Source organism: Pavona decussata, unplaced genomic scaffold (genome assembly GCF_977016875.1).
Source record: "Pavona decussata unplaced genomic scaffold, jaPavDecu1.1 SCAFFOLD_272, whole genome shotgun sequence".
Taxonomy (NCBI): domain Eukaryota; kingdom Metazoa; phylum Cnidaria; class Anthozoa; order Scleractinia; family Agariciidae; genus Pavona; species Pavona decussata.
Genome location: NW_028145674.1, coordinates 1,831,688 through 1,849,010, shown reverse-complemented (window position 1 = coordinate 1,849,010; position 17,323 = coordinate 1,831,688). Strand labels below are relative to the sequence as shown.

The window sequence follows — 17,323 nt, the reverse complement described above, 5'->3', positions numbered from 1 at the left end:
ATCCACAAGTACACATGGGTATCACAAGACACTCGAACCAGAAACCAGATCGATCATGTTACTGTCTGTGGAAAGTTTACACTCGCGCATTCCGGGGGGCTGATGTCAAAAGCGACCACCAGCTAGTCATTGCAAAGGTTAATTTGCGGCTGTGTAGAACAGGGAAGAAAGTGAGCATAACAAAGAAGTACAACACCAACACGACTAAGCTCAAAGTGCCTAGAGTGGCACAGAAATTTTTAAAACTGCGAGTTTCGAAACAGATTGAGCTGCTTAGCAGATGGCCAATTGAGCAACAGTGCTGATGACACCCACGATGTGGAAAAAGATGTGGAGAAGATCAAGAAGACATACCAAGACACAGCTGAAGAGGTGCTTGGGTTCCAATATAGATCAAGCAAACCATGGATCAGTTCTGAAAGCTGGAGTAAAATCGATGAGAGAAGAGAATTAAAAAGGAAAATGGATTCCACCTGGTCCGAAAGGATTAAAGAACGGCACAGATATGCTTACTCAGTTAAAGACAAGGACGTGAAGGAAAAACTCAAAAAAGACAAGAATGATTGGGCAGAGAAGATTGCCGAGGGAGCACAGAAAGTCGCAGAACAGGGTAATCTTAAAACAGTCTACAATGCCACCAAAAAACTGTCAAACAAGAAGGGAAGGACGATGGATATGGTAAAGAACAAAGATGGAGTGCTGATGACTAACCAAGATGAAATTCAGAAACGCTGGAAGGAGCATTTCCCTGAAGTTTTGAATCACCCAGCACCTGAAGACGCGTGAGATTTGGATGGGGATTATGGGATCCCTGACCCTGAAATCGCTGTTGACGCACCAACAAAGGCAGAAATCTATGCAGCACTCAAAGAGATGAACAATGGAACAGCTGGGGGAGTTGATAGCCTGACCATCGAGATTCTAAAAGCAGACTTGGAAACTTCTTTGGATGTCTTACATTACTTCTTGCATAAGTTATGAAAGCAGGAGCCACTTCCCGAGTATTTTAGACGTGGGTTGATAGTGAAACGGAATACGGCAATTGGAGGGGCATAACGCTAATGGCAGTAGCAGCAAAAGTATAGGGGACGGAGTCAACATAAAGCTGCGTCAAGAACAGGCAGGCTTTAGGAAGGGTCGTGATACAGTAGAGCAAATATTTATACTGCGCAATATCATCGAGCAGTGTATTGAATTGAACTCCAACCTTTATGTATGCTTTGTCAACGAGAAAGCGTTTGACAGAGTAGATCGTGCCACATTCTGGAGGATCATGAGGAGCTACGGCATTCCTGAGAAGATTGTTAGGATGGTAAAAGCTATGAACAATGGAAGTGAGTACGCTTTACCTCTGAGAAACTAAAAACAATGAGCGGCAAATGAAGTGTAAACATAGTCACGTGGTCATCTCTACCACCAAAACAAAGGCAGTAAATTATTCCCCTTACGATTTCAAGTCGTAAATCATCGCTTGCTAATGTTTTATCGCCACATTTATCATGTTGCCCAGCTAGACAGAACTGTAGATTTTTAACTTCGTCCACTAATACTAGTAACTAGTAACTTGGTTGAATCATACAACACCCTGAAGCTCTGACGCACCACATTTCGCAACGGCTGAAATCATCCCTTCCTTCCCAGTCACCGCCACTCGGGAACACCAATTTCTTACATATCAAAAAATATTACCCGCGAAGTTTATGAATATTACTAAGTGCCCATACCATTTAACAGAAGGACAACTTAAAATTTGTCACGTTCGCGATCCCTCGACAGATACAGGGAAGAAACAGGCGCAGAAGGCGCGACTCGCCCAATACGTAGCGCACGCGCAGTAGACCCCTTTTTGTCATTTGAGACTTAAGAAGAAATCCTATATTATACCTTGGGCTCCACTCAAGTAATAAAATTTCATTCATCAGTCCCGGGAGGCAGCGCAAAAACTCTAAATGACAGCGGTTAACGGCTGAAGTGTTAAACACTCATGATGAAGGACATGGGGATCTATGCAGAAGAAGAAGTGGAAACTTTAAGAAAAGACACTGGATAACAGAACTGACAACAAGTGTCGATAGGATTCAGCTTTTTGCTTGAGACAACTCTGCTCGAGTAGTCGACTCCCAAGTTTCCCACTGTTAGTAATCCGGAATTAGGAATTTTCTTACACATTTCATTACTAATTGATTTCACTAAGTTTATTACAAGTTGATCTGTACAATGTGTATATTGATAATAGTGAGTGCCTTACGACATTAACAGAAAGTCATTCCCTTTATAGACTCTTTGTACACCATTGACGCTCTGCGGTCGTGCACTTTCGGTTAGTGATATATTATAATTTTCAAGAGGAAAAAAAATGTTTAATAAAAACGGCTCTTGTCTAAGATCCATTGATCTCTTTGCTTACATAATGTCGCTTTGATATCAGGTAAGTGAATGTTGTTTCGTTGACATCTACTCGTTCGTGGTGCATCGAATTGCTTGCTTATATTTATCTTTTTGTCTTATACGAATACCACTGAGGGTGCACGCGGGTATGGCAGATATCTTTGATGAAGCTAATACCTGCGTCTAGAAAGCTAACTATAGTAAATATTCTTTCGGCCAGTCTAAAATATATTGGGATTACAGTTTGAATGTCGCACTAAAATTACGAATTAATGTGTCACTCATATTCTTGTAACATGGCCCTGGCCCGGACACTGACGGCCAGCGTGGCAGCGAAAACGAAATTATCATGAACCTTCAATCTGCTTCGAATGCAAAAAGGTAGGGGAGGATTTTACTTTACAAATTTAAAAGAGAGAGAGAGAAAATAAAGCAATAACTTGTTTCCCTTTGCAGATTAAAGCGATATTGCATTACAGCTTTTTACGCAACAAGATTACGCTTAAATTTAAAGGGGAAGTATCAAGAAAATTCGATGTCATTTCAAAACCCAAAAACGTTTGTCTGACAACAGAAGCAAAAAAAAATTGTCTAGTTTTGTTATAAATTATCACTCCAGCACAATAAAACTGTCGATTAGTGCCTCTGACCAGAGACAGAGTAGGCCGGTATGGATTGAAACTTGAAAAATGTTAGCCTAATGTTTTTCAAGTTGTCGCACTTTTGTTTCCAAAATGCGCCAGAACAGAGTACGAGTTGTTCCTGTCAAGAATTGAGTTGATTTCTCTCCTCTCGTTGTTCTAGAATTATTTTGTAGCAAAGCGAAGGTCTTATTTCACCATTTTTAACAAAAAAGGTCAAAAACCCCATGATACTGCCTCTTTAACTGGCGTCACGTAAAGTAAGTTTGGCTGGAAGCGCTGCCATCTGCAAATAAATTGTTTTGAGCAACAAAATGACTGAAAAACCTAAAGAAGAAACAAATGCTCAGTCGTCTCAGCTCGATGAGGAGGACTTACAGAAACTCGTGGGCGATGGTGGAAATAATGCCTGTAGCAGCTCTATGGCCGGCGGCCAGGTGAATGTAAATTTGTCTTCGTCGAACACCGATTAATTTAAAACTTGCAAGTGATTATTTCTTGACGGTTTAATAATTTTGTTATTTTTCTTTTGAAAACTTTAATAGAAGCAAAGATTCTATTGACAAATTTTGCAGTGTTCTGCTAAAGTTTTAAGCTTATGCAACAATGGAAGCCTTTGCATTTTGTACAATAAAATAAAATTAACGTGGACCTGACGCCGGTAGCGTTCAAGATATAACTATAGATTTTGCTTACTGTACTGTCTTTGGTTCCTGTTTTGAATGTCCTTTCAAATTATTATAATAGTAATAGAGTTGATTTTCTTTGGCGTAAATATGTTTTTGACCTTTCTCAGAACTCATTTTACGGCGAGGGCCAAAAGAGGGCTATGTAAAGTTGTGGCAATTATTCCGGCGCCAGACTAAATATTTTCAGAAATAAAAAAAAAAAAAACAGTTCATTTTGCTGAAGGACTGTTCTGATGGCCTAAATCGACTCAGAAATTCGGATTTAATTGTGAAGAACAACTAGCGTTTTCTTTGGTGTTAAGTCCCATAAAACTGTTTTCAAGGGGTGAAAATGACGTTAAGAGAGCGAAATAAAGCCAGCCACAATTTTCGGAAAGCCATCAGCATCTCGTAATTTCGGGGATTAGTCATGAGAGTTATATGTTCCCTAAAAGTTTCCGCGATTGAAAAATTCAGCTGATATATCTGAACAGATCAAACTGTATCAGCGTACGCAAATATCCCTTTTAAAGACTTGGAAATCAGAACATGTCCCTTGAAGCATTTTCTTAAATATTCTTGTTTGGCGTCCCCAACCGTTATTGGTTGTAAATTGTTCATGAGTCAAATCAAACACATCACAAGGCACTTTCAAACTGGGCAGCGGCAGTTGTTAGGCCAATCTGGCTGATTCTGTTGTTGTTGCCCGTGTTAACGTTGGCTGGTTTCTCTCCGTTTTCATCCGTACCTGTGAACCTCGAGGAACGCCATGACCATGCTCTCAGACTACTGCGTCCGAACTCCTTGAAAATGTTCTTCCTTTCTCTCAGTCTAATAAGGATTGCCTTAAATGCCTCTTTGAACTCTTTACTGGTGATATAATACACAAGTGGATTGGCAGAGGAGTTAATGATCACGAAAAGCCCAATCTGGCCAACCACCAAGTGGAAGTATTGGCTGCCGGCAAACCTTGGATCAATGAGCAGCCACAAGCGGAGAGCGTTCAAGGGAAACATTGTCACAGCGAAAAGAATAACCAGAGGTGTGAGGATGCGTTTTGTTTTGTTACTTTTTTTCCAGGTTCTCTTGGCTCGTGCACGATTTGTTGGTGGTGGCTTTTTTGTGTGGTCGTAATTATCGTCAAGTGCCATTGAGTCACGAAATTGAGCACTGGTACACACTCGCTCCTTGATCCTCAAATACGTGAATGCGATGACAGCCAGAGGAAGGACATACCAGACAACGATGAGAGCTACATAATATATGTAAACCATCACTGGCCTTCCAGACGATGTAGGCCAATTTACAAAACAGATACGTGAAGTCGAATCGTAAACCATGAAAGGGTACAAAGGAACAGAGGAAACCAGGAAGGATGCTGTCCACACAGCCATGATCGCCAACGTAGTCCTTAACCGAGATCTCTTCCAGAACTGGTAGCGGTTAGCGCCAACAATATTTCTGTATCTTTCGATGGCAATGGCTGTTATCGACCAAATGGAGGATCCAAAGAATGTTTCCTCGGTGGGTATCATGTACAAACAAGCTGCTTTCCCCAGCAACCAGCGAGTTGGGCTGACGTATTTGGCCACCGATACCGGGTAGATAATCGCTAGCACCCCTATATCTGCGATGGCCAAACTCAACAAGTAATAATTCATTGAGGTCTTCCTAAGACGCCTAAGGACCACAAGACAGACTAATAAGTTTCCAATGACGCCCAAGAATGCGATCGTCGACCACAATGTGATTTGGAAAACTTTTACTGCAAAAGGTTCTTGAAAGTACGTTGGAGCCGGCGTCCCATTCTCAATCCAGGCGGTCACTGAAGACGTGTTTAGGGTTTCGTTCATAGCTCTTGTTCTCTGAGTCATCTGAAAAGGAAACTATGCTTTAGGTCTCACCGATCCAACAATATCTTATATAAAAATATATACAATCCCTTAACAATAGTAAATGAGTTACTGGTCAGCAATAGTTCAGCTGAAATTACCCACGGAGAAACTGATTGAACGCAGAATCAAACTTCAACGAATCGATTGTTGCACCCCAACGAATTGAACACAATAGCGTTACTGAGTTCGACTAGAGTCGGCAACAGTTTCAAACGTTTGACATCAAACTACAATGCAATAGGAAGTTATCCTAGAAAGGACACCGCAATGAGAAAGATCAGATTAATTTTACCTCAGTTGCGGCAGTGGAACTAGCCGGCCGTATCCTCAAAATTCGAGGGAAAAATGGACCCACTCACCCATTGCTGCTCTTCTGGTTAGAATTTCAAATTCTTATGACGTTCAGGCGTAACCTTCTTTAGCGGAAATAGTCTCGACATGAAGCTCTTTAGAGCGACTAAAAAAAGTAATGAACATTAACGGCAAACATAACCTTGAGGGGCATAGAAACGATAAAAAAAAGTAGATTGGTTTCTCTGCGCGTGTCCCAAATAATAACCTGCGATTGTTTGCCCTTCAGCGTTAAACAAAATTTAGTATTCCTCTAGCAAACCACATTTTCGTGAGATAAGCTGAACAACTCCGAAATTAGGGTGAACAAATAGCTCTTTGTGGCTTTACTAAGAATAGCGTCTCTGGCTGAAAACATAATTCATGGATGCTTTATGGATACTTTGTAGTTTCAGTGATCGGGACTTTCCAGCTGTGCGATGCAACAACAGATTTGGTGAATGAAACATTTTCCAGAGTTTAAAAAAGCTATTTTCTCTTACGAAATCATCCAGGTATATTAAAAAATCCTTTGTTTCTAAGCGATAAACCGTGAACAAAGTTCAAACGTATATTTTGTTTCACTTTGCGCCTAAGAAAGAGGAAATTAAAACTACTGTCATAATGATTCTCTTTGCCGTTTAAACGTATAGAGAGACGTTTAAAAATTTATGCTTAGACACTGAAAGTTGTTTGGGGTCACTACAAAATAGGCCAGTGAATCTGCAAACAATTTTCTAGGTAAAAACGGTCACAGAACACGGATTTCGTATGAAATTCACAACAAAATCGCAGGTTTTCAAATTGGTGGGCTAGAATTTCGACACTGGCCCTCAAGAAAGCGTCTTATGGTTATAAATTAAGTTCTTTTTCAAAGATTCATCCTCCCTACTTATGATATTTCGTAACATATACTTTTTAAATGAATGACTCGCCGTATCGACAACAAAACAGCGCTACAGTAGATTTACAGACCTTGGGCAAAATCAACGCAATCCAAGCGATCTTATCAATCCTCAATAGTATCTTACCTCCCAAATTTCCTTTGAAACGAGCTGCTGTCCGCACTTTTGGGCAATGGCAATCCAAACATTTTATGGGGACAGCCCTACACCTCGGTCTTGCATATGACAATAATTCTCGTAACCAAAAACTTTATTAAAAAAATTCAAACATAAATTTTAAACATTAAGGTGTGGCAAATTAAAAATCTGTGACAACCTGTACCATTCTGCTATTCACATGATGAACGTCAAATGATGATCAGAAAATCATCAATGGCTTCAATTGCGCTGAAGGAAAATTAATAATAAAAGTAATGAAATATAACCACACCGGTGTCTTTTAATTAGCTCAGCTCGTTCTGATCAATAACTTTAGTTATTGAACTCTAGGATTTCATACATAGAAAATAAAGAAAGTGAAACAATTTTGCAAAGTTTGAAAATCAATAACCTTAGACAAAAATGAAAATGGCTAAAAACAATGAAACCACCCGGTAGTGTTTTTGCTCTTTCGCCGTTTATTGCCCTAAGAAAGAGAAACTGTCATGTAATGGGTTTTAAAAGCTCTTTCAATTTTATAAGTCATCAATTATGGTTATCTGCGTTTTTCCTTTCCATTTTATTCGCTCCGCTAGTTATAATCAAATGATATTTATGTTTAGATATTAGAAATTAACCTTACTTAAAGTATATTGCTTCACATAAATAAAGTATTCACTATCAATAAATTTCAATTGTAAGTTTGCTCAGACGGAACTAATTTTTTTTGTGCCTTTTGGCTTTGTCAACTTTTAAGGTTTGCGAAATGGAAAATGATTTATAATTGCGAAAGAAGATTTACATTAAGAATTAACAAATGCTTCAGTGTCGTGCAGTTAAAAAAAAACAAGCATGCAATCATAATAAATAATCGTGTGAGATTTCTCAGAATGTAAAACGTTTTTCACGCTTTTTTTTCAGTCCAGTTTACTCGGTCTGCGAAATGAAAAATGAAGATTTATAATTAACGTGGAAAGTTTATATTCAATCTTAATAGATTCTTCAGTCTCGTGTAATTAAGACTGTTTGAAAAAGCGGTCATTAAATGAATGAAATCAAGAATCACTTAGAATGGAAGAATGCGTATGTAATCAGATTGTGAAATGAAAAACCAAAATAGGCCTTATCACGGTTTTCGACACCATTTTACTCCCGATTTTACGAAAGGAATTAGTTCTCTGGTGTTACGAAATTTTGAGCTGACGCTTTGCCCAAGGAAACCATAGATTCTCTTTAAAAGTAAATTCCGAATTTCTGAGGGTATTTATGCCTTCCAAAATGAACCGTTGGTTCCCATGTTAAGATATCTTTCACGTGCGGATGGTTTGGTTTTTCGGCAGTATGATCACAAAATAGCTCTCCCCTGATCCATTTGTTGGGCCTGGAGCTCAGAGGGGTCGGTTGCCACAAACAATCGGAAAACTTTTGAAGATAACATCGTCGGTTTCATATGATATGGATTTTATTATTTGCAGTTCTCAAACTCATTGATAATTAAAAAGCCAAAGACAAAGGAAATCGTGCACCGTTATCTGATGAAAAACTCCTCGTTTTTGCATCCTAAATTTCCCCTTAAAAATCGGTTGTTTGAGAAGTTATATCAAAATCGAGACACATTGTTTCATCACAATATCAAAAACCTCGAAGTTCGACAAAAAATACTCCGCTACGCGTCGTCTTTTCAACCGTCTCTTCTCGGTGTTTGATATGTGATGAAACACTGTCTCGTGTTTGATACATTACTTAAATCATAGGCCTTTAATGTCAAGGTTTTCGACGCCATTTTGACGAGTAAGCAAACAGGCTTGAAATAACACTAACAGTGTTTGTGTGTCAAATAATTTTCATAAAACATCGCTTCTATAAAATTCATAAATTGGAAACTTTTGGCACTACAAAAAGGATTTTAAGAAAAAAAAAGGAGGGATGTAGCTGTGCCAGAAAGCGTCCAGTAGTGTTTTGAACTTTCCATACATTTGTCTGTATAGCGAACCAGCCGTGAACTGCTACTAAAAATAGTTCGCGGGAAAAAAATACAGGGAAATGTATGGAAAGTTCAAAACGCGACTGGCGCTTTCTGGCACAGCTATATCTCTCCAATTTTTTTCTTAAAATCCTTTTCCTTGTGCCAAAAGTTTCCAATTCATGAATTTTTCAGAAGCGATGTTTTATGAAAATTATTTGACATCAGATTCTCATACAAACACCGTTATTTTAAGCCTGTTTGCTTACTTGTCAAAATGGCGTCGAAAACCGAGATAAGGCCTATTTCAACAACTTGAATGTGAGGTGTCAGTGGAGTTGAGAATTAATTTTATCTGTAATTTGGATTGTATGTGGTGCGATTAATACAGTTTGTTGATCTGTTCGGATTCTTTGGCTGAAACTTCAAGTCGCATAAAAGTTTAGCAAACGGAATCTTATTTCCCGAATTTGCGAGCTGTTATTGTGTGTACGACAATGCTTGGAGACCTTATTTCATATTATCTATATTTTGAAAGAAAAGCAACAACTTTAATTTGAGGTGTTAATGGAGTTGGGAATTGACTTTGTTTGTGTATTGCAATGATGCGATTCAAGGATACGTTTGGACTCAGAATCAGTGTAGATTCATCGATTTTTGTTCCAGAAATATAAAGAAATCACCATGGGTCCATAGAAAGAAAGACAACAGAAAATATCGAAGCAGAAAATAAAAGAAAACTATGAAATTACGGTGGCTGGTCAACTTTGCACGACGTTGGCATCAGTGTTGCGACGGACGTATTTAGACCATGTCACGGAAGATAATAGGAAATGGTTGCTTTTGAAAATGTCATGTGATGAATACACAGCTGAAATAAAAATTACTGTTAGTGATGCGTGGAATCAAGAAAACAAGCAGTGCTGTGGAATCAAAAATTTAGTTCTACCTAATACATGTAATACATGTAATACATCTAATAATACCTCTTCAGTTCTGGAACAATCAATAGTAAGCCAGTACAAGTACTCACAAGCTAGCTTAAGACTCAAGCTGTGAATCAGATAACATAATGCCAATGCAAATTACCGTGAGACAAACATTCCTCGTTACCTTTTCAAATTCTTTTTTTTTTTTTAAACAATTCACCTCATGAAATCCTTTATGAGACCTATTGAGGCAGTCTCACTATGGCTAATACGTTTACCTTCATTCCAATAATATAAGGTATTTTGATGCAATTCATGACCAAATGTAAGTTGTTGATAACTAAAGACCCTGTATTGTTACATCCCAGAACCCAACTGTTTTCTTTAATAGAGTAGCATACATTTCTTAGAATAATTGATGAGGTGTTTTCAAATAGGTCACGTATGTTTGCCTTGTGAGTTGAGGTATACAATTATTCCGCTGACGAGGAAGATTCGTGTGGAAATTTATTTGTTAACACTGCATTTAACATTTAGCGAACGTTTTTCAAATGCTTTTTCTTGTCAGGGAAAGGAAACTAAGGCGTTATTTTGACAGGTTGTTTGACAATTTTGACATGTTTGTGTATGAAAGGTGAACAAAGTGCCCTCAGTGAACTTGTTCGAAAACTGGAAGGACAGTTTTTAAACAGAGGTTTACGTATACGAGAATATAAAACTTGTCAAACGCTGACTTATCAAGGAATGACTTACACGCGTGTGCAACTAATCTCTTAAGTTGGCTGCACCTAAGCTGATTTGATCTTGCAATCCAAACTTCCGATCGAATCTTCTCTCTGTTCTGTTTTTATACCATTCACCTTACAAAGTAACAAAGAAAAGTGCTTCTCCTTAATTTGTCACGGTGGTTTTAAATCAAGCACGGTATCGTAGAACTGTTGATGCTGCTCAAAAGAACTTTATAAAACGAGTAAATTTGCGAAGCGAAGGCATAGCTCCTTCAAGTCTTAGAGTTTGATAGACGTCTGTATGCATCGATATGATGGAGAAGGGCAGTTCTTGTTCGTCTTTATGTAAACATCTGCAAAGTGTCCTGAATTTACGGAACCGCCTCTTCCTTTATACTTTAAAAAACTCAACGCTTAAACTAGGCTATTTAACTAATTTTGAAGTGCTATTTTCAATGGTGTCAATAAATTTAAGTTACCTTACGTACAAAAACATTTAAAATTACCGTGAAAACGTCCTTGTCTTTTTCCGATTTCGGTATCCTTTGCCGGTTTTTCTGGCGCATGAATTAAATTTGACGCGTCAAAAATACAGTTGGTTAAATGGGCGAGAAACCCTTAGCTCGAACCCTTTTATTTGGATGTAGGGCTTCCAGGTCCTTCCTTTTTCAAATTGTTGTGTTATACTTTTTCATATTGAGGACGGGACGAAATAATCTGTCTACCTTTTCATTGTCAACTTATCCTCAAAATAGACAGGTATTGCACAGTATGTCAGGTCAATATTTCTTTATTTTAATTACAGTGCTAGCGAAAAAAAAAATAAAGCTATTTCAAGAACTGAAATCATTAGTACCAACACAAGTTAAAATATAATTATCCATAGAGCACTTTTGCAGCTGTACTTCTACGCTGCAACAAAATATGAAATTGTTTGGGTTTTAATGTATTTGGTTTCGCTCATTTTCTCACCAGGGGATAATAATTTCGTGTGTTTTTCATCTTGCGGGTTGAGTTTATAAATATTTGAATAAGCCTCGTTGTTTCAATACACCGGAAAAACAAGGTGCCAAATCTGTCAAAGCCTGTGAAGTCTAAACAGTGGCCCTTAATTTCAATGAAGGAAAAGTGTCTTGCGTGTGATATGCCTTGTTATCATGACAAGAAACGAATTACTCAGAGATCGAACAAGGCACTCTAGCAATACTGGAATACACCTGCTGACAGACCGAAATTACAGCTCGAATAAAGTTCTTTGACTTACACTGCTAAGAGCGTGCAAGGCCAGAACTGAAAACAATCCTAACATGAGAATGATGTATTGTTCAGTGAGTGACACAGGCATACTCGGAGAAAGAAAATCCAAATGCTCCCGATCAGGAGTCGAACAAGACTTTTCGATTACTAGTTCGGATGCTCTGCTCAGACTAAGCTACAGAAGACTCGTTGGAGTTAAGAACATTAAACATAATTTTAAAGCGAAACGCTCCGCACTCACGTTTCAGATAAAAACATTTATTTTGTAAGTAACACAAACCGGAAAAAAAAACCACATTCATATAAAGAGTTGTGTTCAGTAAAAATAATAAAAGTGATTAACCTTTGAATATTACCTTATTGGGCTAAAATTTAAGAATTCTCGCATTGCCACAAGGAATTTTGCGTAATAAATACATACTAAAGGACTGGTCACTACCTTCCTCTAACGCCTCGAAGTCGTGTAAAGTGGAACTTACCGAAAATCTGCAAGTTGGAGTTAACAATCGAACAAGGCCTTCATACTTCCAAGGCGAGCCGCTTAAATGTCTCGATTAAATTCAAAATCATTTCGTTAATGGTGGCAGTCCCCACGGTCAACTGCTGTGCCAAGTTGATTAAAACTGGGAGCAAAGCTGGTTTCTGCTATTTTCAGGTGGGAAATCCTGAAATCTCATTAGAAAGTGCTCTTCAATGTAATTTGCAGTAGATATCTTTGTACGCTATGGCCTTGGGTATAGAGTAAACAACTTTGCAAACAACGCCGCGTTTGACTTCTAATTGGTTGTATCTTTTAACCAATAGGGAAACATATTGAGGAAAAAACATGTCAGTTGCAAACCGCTTTATTAAATTTTGTACTCTGTACATAGCCGATGTCACAAATGCAACATGCTGATCACTGATCAGGTCTCCGTTGACAGTAACCATCCACAAGTCACAAAGAGGCCTAAGCCGATGACGCCAGATAATTTCACAGATGTTTTGTTCGCCCCTTAAGACTCAAAGTGGATGCCACAGAGACTGGAGCTGGCGTAAAAAAGCTATAGAATACGCTCTGGAAAGAAAGGGCTGTTTCACCCCTTATAAGATATTTTTGCTTTTTAGTAAAAACTACATTTTCTAAAGGAAGCGGGAGCAAAAACTGTTGCAGAATCTTGTTGATCTTAAAAAAATAAAACCTCCATTAACCCTTTGAATCCTAGGTGTGTGCTGTTGGCACGTGACGCAAGTGACCGTTGTTGTTTGTTCGAGCGAGGCACGGGCACGAATCTGGTAAAATCACCGCCAAGGACATCAGCTTTTATTTCCTTTTCAAAAATCGATTTAAATTAAAACTCTCTTAGTCCTCTTACTATCCACAGTCCCACATTTTCTTTTTCCTTGCTGATGTCTTTCAGCAAAACAATCTGGTAAGAGTCCGGCTTATATTTCTAATAACGGCATTTACAATATTAATTCCGTATTAAAATTAATTCCGTATGTTAGTTTTGCCACCGAAGCAAGGTATCAGATCGTCTTGTTCAATCAAGATAATAGCCCAACAGTAGAGCTTCTCGGAAGGATTAAAAATATGATGTTTCCCGCAAATTATGTTCGTCGTTGTCGGGGCATTGTAATCTCGTGACATCAGCCTGCCTATCGTTCAAGGCAACTAGGTACAGAGATGACTGTGAACGTTGTAGTACTAAGTCTATACATTTAATTACTGGCTCAGTGGAAAGATTCTTGGTGATTCCGAAGTCATGGAATGAGTCAAAAATAAAACTAACAGTTTCCTAAGGGGCCAGTGTATTTATTGCATTTAAATGTTTCTGTTTCGTAAGAAAATCCATCCTTCGAGATAGGATCTTCAATGTAAAATCGGCATTCTTCTGTTCGTGTTCCACGCAAATTGGGTGGCAAAATGTTGAACGATTTGCTTTTACATTTTTTTTTTGTTATATGGTTGTTCTTTTAATCCTTTTTTGTGGCCGCCCTGAGGCTTAATTTCTCAGCTAAGGTAGCCCGAACCTATTTATTGGGGCGTTGGTAACATTTGTGAGTCGCGGTTCTTTGGTAACAAAGATTTCACCGATTTCTTTGATTTTAAACGTCCTAAATGGAAACTGTCCAAATTTTACGACGAAGGCATTTGTTTTTTTTTTTTGTTGTTAAGTGTAAACTGTTTGAAATATCAGGTTATTTTTAAAAACCTCATTTTTACAACTGAACAAATGCCCATTATTTCGAAACCAGACGGCAGATTTGTGTTTTGCTTTCTTCATCAAATGAGCTTAGAATACTGAAGTTTCATATAGCTGCAAGTTTCAGGATAATCATTACCAAACCACTCGGTACAGAATATATAATTCTGGTTACAGTTACTATGCTATCCTAATTTTGTGTTAGCTGACGTACAACTTTCGAAAGACTACCCTGCCAGCAGCAGCAGCAGGGCCCTTCTATCTTCCTAGATAATGTAGGAAGATCGAAGGGCCTCTGCTCGCACGGTATCGGAAGACTGAAGGTAGACTATCATCCATTTCAAAGCCTTTTAAAATGCCACCCAAGCCTTGTTCGGGAACCTGCTGCAAACACTCTCAGCATTACAATAAGGACACGCTTATGCTGCATACGACGTAAAATTGAAAACCGTAGTGCTTGATAACATATTCAAAATCTCCGTTTTTGTTGTGACTGCATTCCTACGGGTAGCTTGTCACTTGGAGATGGCGAGTCTTGATATATGATTTCATATTAAAATGATGTTTTGTTAAATTCTCTTTGAGAAGCAATAAATTTTGCTGCAGGGAACGGTACTAGTTCCAAAATCGTAACTCACAACTTGACAAGTAAATCCGCGACTCAAAAAATGTTACTAACTCGCCAATAAATAGGTTCGGGCCTCCTATAAAACATGATAAGAGTTTGGAAAAGAGCTTTGTCATTGACAGCTACATTTTGAAGAAAACTAGTCTACGCAAACTTTCAAACGCACGTTACATTCAAAGGAACTTTAACAGTAACAATAAACATTATATCATACAAGTCCAATACCTTTTACCTTGAACAGAAGGTTTCCAACTCGATGAGCCAACCTGTATCGGCTTTTTATCGTAGTATGATCATATCTACAGGTCTGATTCATTCAAACATGGGTGCAGTGTCATTTGAAGGTTATCCGAGCCAGCAACATTGCGAGGTTGATAACAAAAGTAGATTTGACTGACTGACTGACTGACTGACTGAATGCTTGATAAGAGCTACTAGCGTTTAATCGGCCTGTACATATGAAGGGACCGAATAAATGGATCTCTTCTTGGTAAACCCTTGTTATATTCCAAAAATACTTAGGCTTTAAGTAGTATTTAAATCTCAATTTTGGGGTGATTGATGAAGGTGACCCAGTCTCGGTTCTGTCGATGCCGAACTTTCTAACCAGCTTTGATTTACCCAAAACCATTACACATTGCATTTGGATATAGTGTTTTGTCACTCGAGAATTCTCCTATATTTTCAAAATGGCCAAAATCAAGAGGAAAACTCGATATAGTGGGCCATCAGGGGAGACTCTGCACGAAATAAGTACCGTTTCTTCGTGACCCTCGCAGTGTGCGAAAGGGAAGCCGCGGAATTTTCTTGTCGTTCCTCAGTTTTTTTTGTCCTTTGTAAGTATGTATAGCCCCATGCACTAGTGCCACATATTTAAGAAGTTGTTTTGTTGTGGTCTTTTTGGGAAAAATTAACTTTCCAATGTCTCATTGTTATGAATTCGTTCCTTTATCACTTGATTTCATTGTTTGCAGGTCTCGAAATAACTACCTTGAATATAATTCAGGAGTGCTTTTCCACAAATCGTTACTTCATGAATCCCTGACATATACATTTGTCGTTTTTTTCCCATGCTTTGTTTTTGTTTTCATGACTGTTTTGTCAGCTTGGAAGCCGTGAATTAAGCACCCAATATTGAAGATAAATATCAAATTCCCTTTACGTTCACTTTTAACTGAAAATAAAGGGCGAAAGCTTAAAGTAACAACTTGTTGAATCCACCTTGGAAAATATTTACCAAATGAGATCCAACGCTATAATAAACCAAGTCTTTCTTTTTTTAGCATACGTTTTTACCCTCCTTATTATACGGCCGACACTGTAATGAGTCTTGAGTTTCCAGAAAAAAAAATAAACAAAAATACCGGTTTATTTCCATTGCCAAGTTCTAGTCATAATAAGAGGTGGTGTTATGGGCTAAACTTACAACGCAATGTATTTGATAATACCTTATTTTTATTTCAGTTATCCGAATTACCTATTGCCATTGGAAGTTAAAATAGAATCACTTTTAAAGAGCCTTTTCACTGAGTTCGTGCTCTGCAAATTATTTTCTCGCGCATGGGGCATTTAATGAACACTACTGACAAAAGAATTCGTTAGTTTCTAAAAGAAACGGGTTGACAGTCAATCCACCAAGAAAGATAATCTTCCATTTCAGACACAACATAATAATGTTTTCGCCCTTTTCTGTTTATAACGATCCAATCGGTAACGAGCGCCATATCCATCGGAGTATAGACTCCTCGATCAGAGAACATCCTTACGTAAGGAGCTAGTTGGAGGACGGAAACCCGAGGTCGCTATGCGGAGCTTGCTCCTAATTCAAACTTCAACTTCAAAATGTGCGATAACTCGCTGATATTTCCCTGGCGGAAAATCATTGAAACGAACCGAAGAATTAAACGGCATTAAAGTTATTAAGTGGAATAAAAACAATATTCTTCCCACCCGTTAATTTACGTGGTCCAATGGCTCGCACCTGGACATATAGATCTCCCGCTTATTTTCTAGCTATGACAAAGACGATTGAATATACAAAGACCGTAAACTGCTGCTTTATCTTTTTAGAACACACAACAATATTTGGTGAGTTAATTAAAACTAAGGTTTAAAAGTGTAAAATCTTTTCTTGTTTTTCAACTTTTTATTTGTGGGAAAAAATCAACAAAATTACCTCTTTGTTTTTATTGCCAACTTATAGTCAAAACTAGCAGGTGATCAGTGTTGTGCACTAAATTTTAGTACAATGTCCTTGTTACTTTGTTATTTCCATCGCCAACTTCCAGTCATAATAGGCGGTGATGTTATGGGCTAAACTTACAACGCAATGTATTTGATAATACCTTATTTTTATTTCAGTTATCCGAATTACCTACTGCCATTGGAAGTTAAAATAGAATCACTTTTAAAGAGCCTTTTCTCTGAGTTCGTACTCTGCAAATTATTTTCTCACGATGGGGCATTTAATGAATACTACCGACAAAACTATTCGTTAGTTTAGAAAAGAAACAGGTTGTCAGTCAATCCACCAAGAAAGATAATCTTCCATTTCAGACACAATAATGTTTTCGCCCTTTTCTGTTTATAACGGCCCAATCACTAACGAGCGCCTTGATATCCATCGGAGTATTGATCAGAGAACATTCTTACGTAAGCAGCTAGTTT

General features: G+C 38.1%; 3 protein-coding genes across 11 annotated transcripts in view; 1 reads left to right on the top strand and 2 right to left on the bottom strand.

Moving 5' to 3' along the window:
* The window catches only part of LOC146455677 (adenosine receptor A3-like), a 255,846-nt gene that overhangs the window by 179,296 nt on the left and 59,227 nt on the right, over nucleotides 1-17,323 (bottom strand). The gene's annotated exons all lie outside the window — the stretch shown is intronic.
* Nucleotides 1-17,323, top strand: part of LOC146455678 (CAAX prenyl protease 1 homolog) — a 276,576-nt gene that overhangs the window by 224,289 nt on the left and 34,964 nt on the right. The window lies entirely within an intron of this gene.
* LOC146455679 (galanin receptor type 1-like) overlaps nucleotides 1-17,323 on the bottom strand; it is a 100,612-nt gene that overhangs the window by 52,338 nt on the left and 30,951 nt on the right. For 3 of the 8 annotated variants that reach the window (XM_085094028.1, XM_085094030.1, XM_085094031.1), the window contains one exon: nucleotides 3,129-5,571. In XM_085094028.1, coding sequence (XP_084950154.1) covers nucleotides 4,336-5,571 — 1,236 coding nt within the window. In that variant the 3' untranslated portion in view covers nucleotides 3,129-4,335. Of the gene's footprint in view, nucleotides 1-2,158; nucleotides 2,890-3,128; nucleotides 5,572-6,953; nucleotides 7,214-12,321; nucleotides 13,077-17,323 lie in introns of those variants that run through there. The other 5 variants (XR_014858987.1, XM_085094029.1, XM_085094032.1 and 2 more) reach the window with 5 other exon arrangements.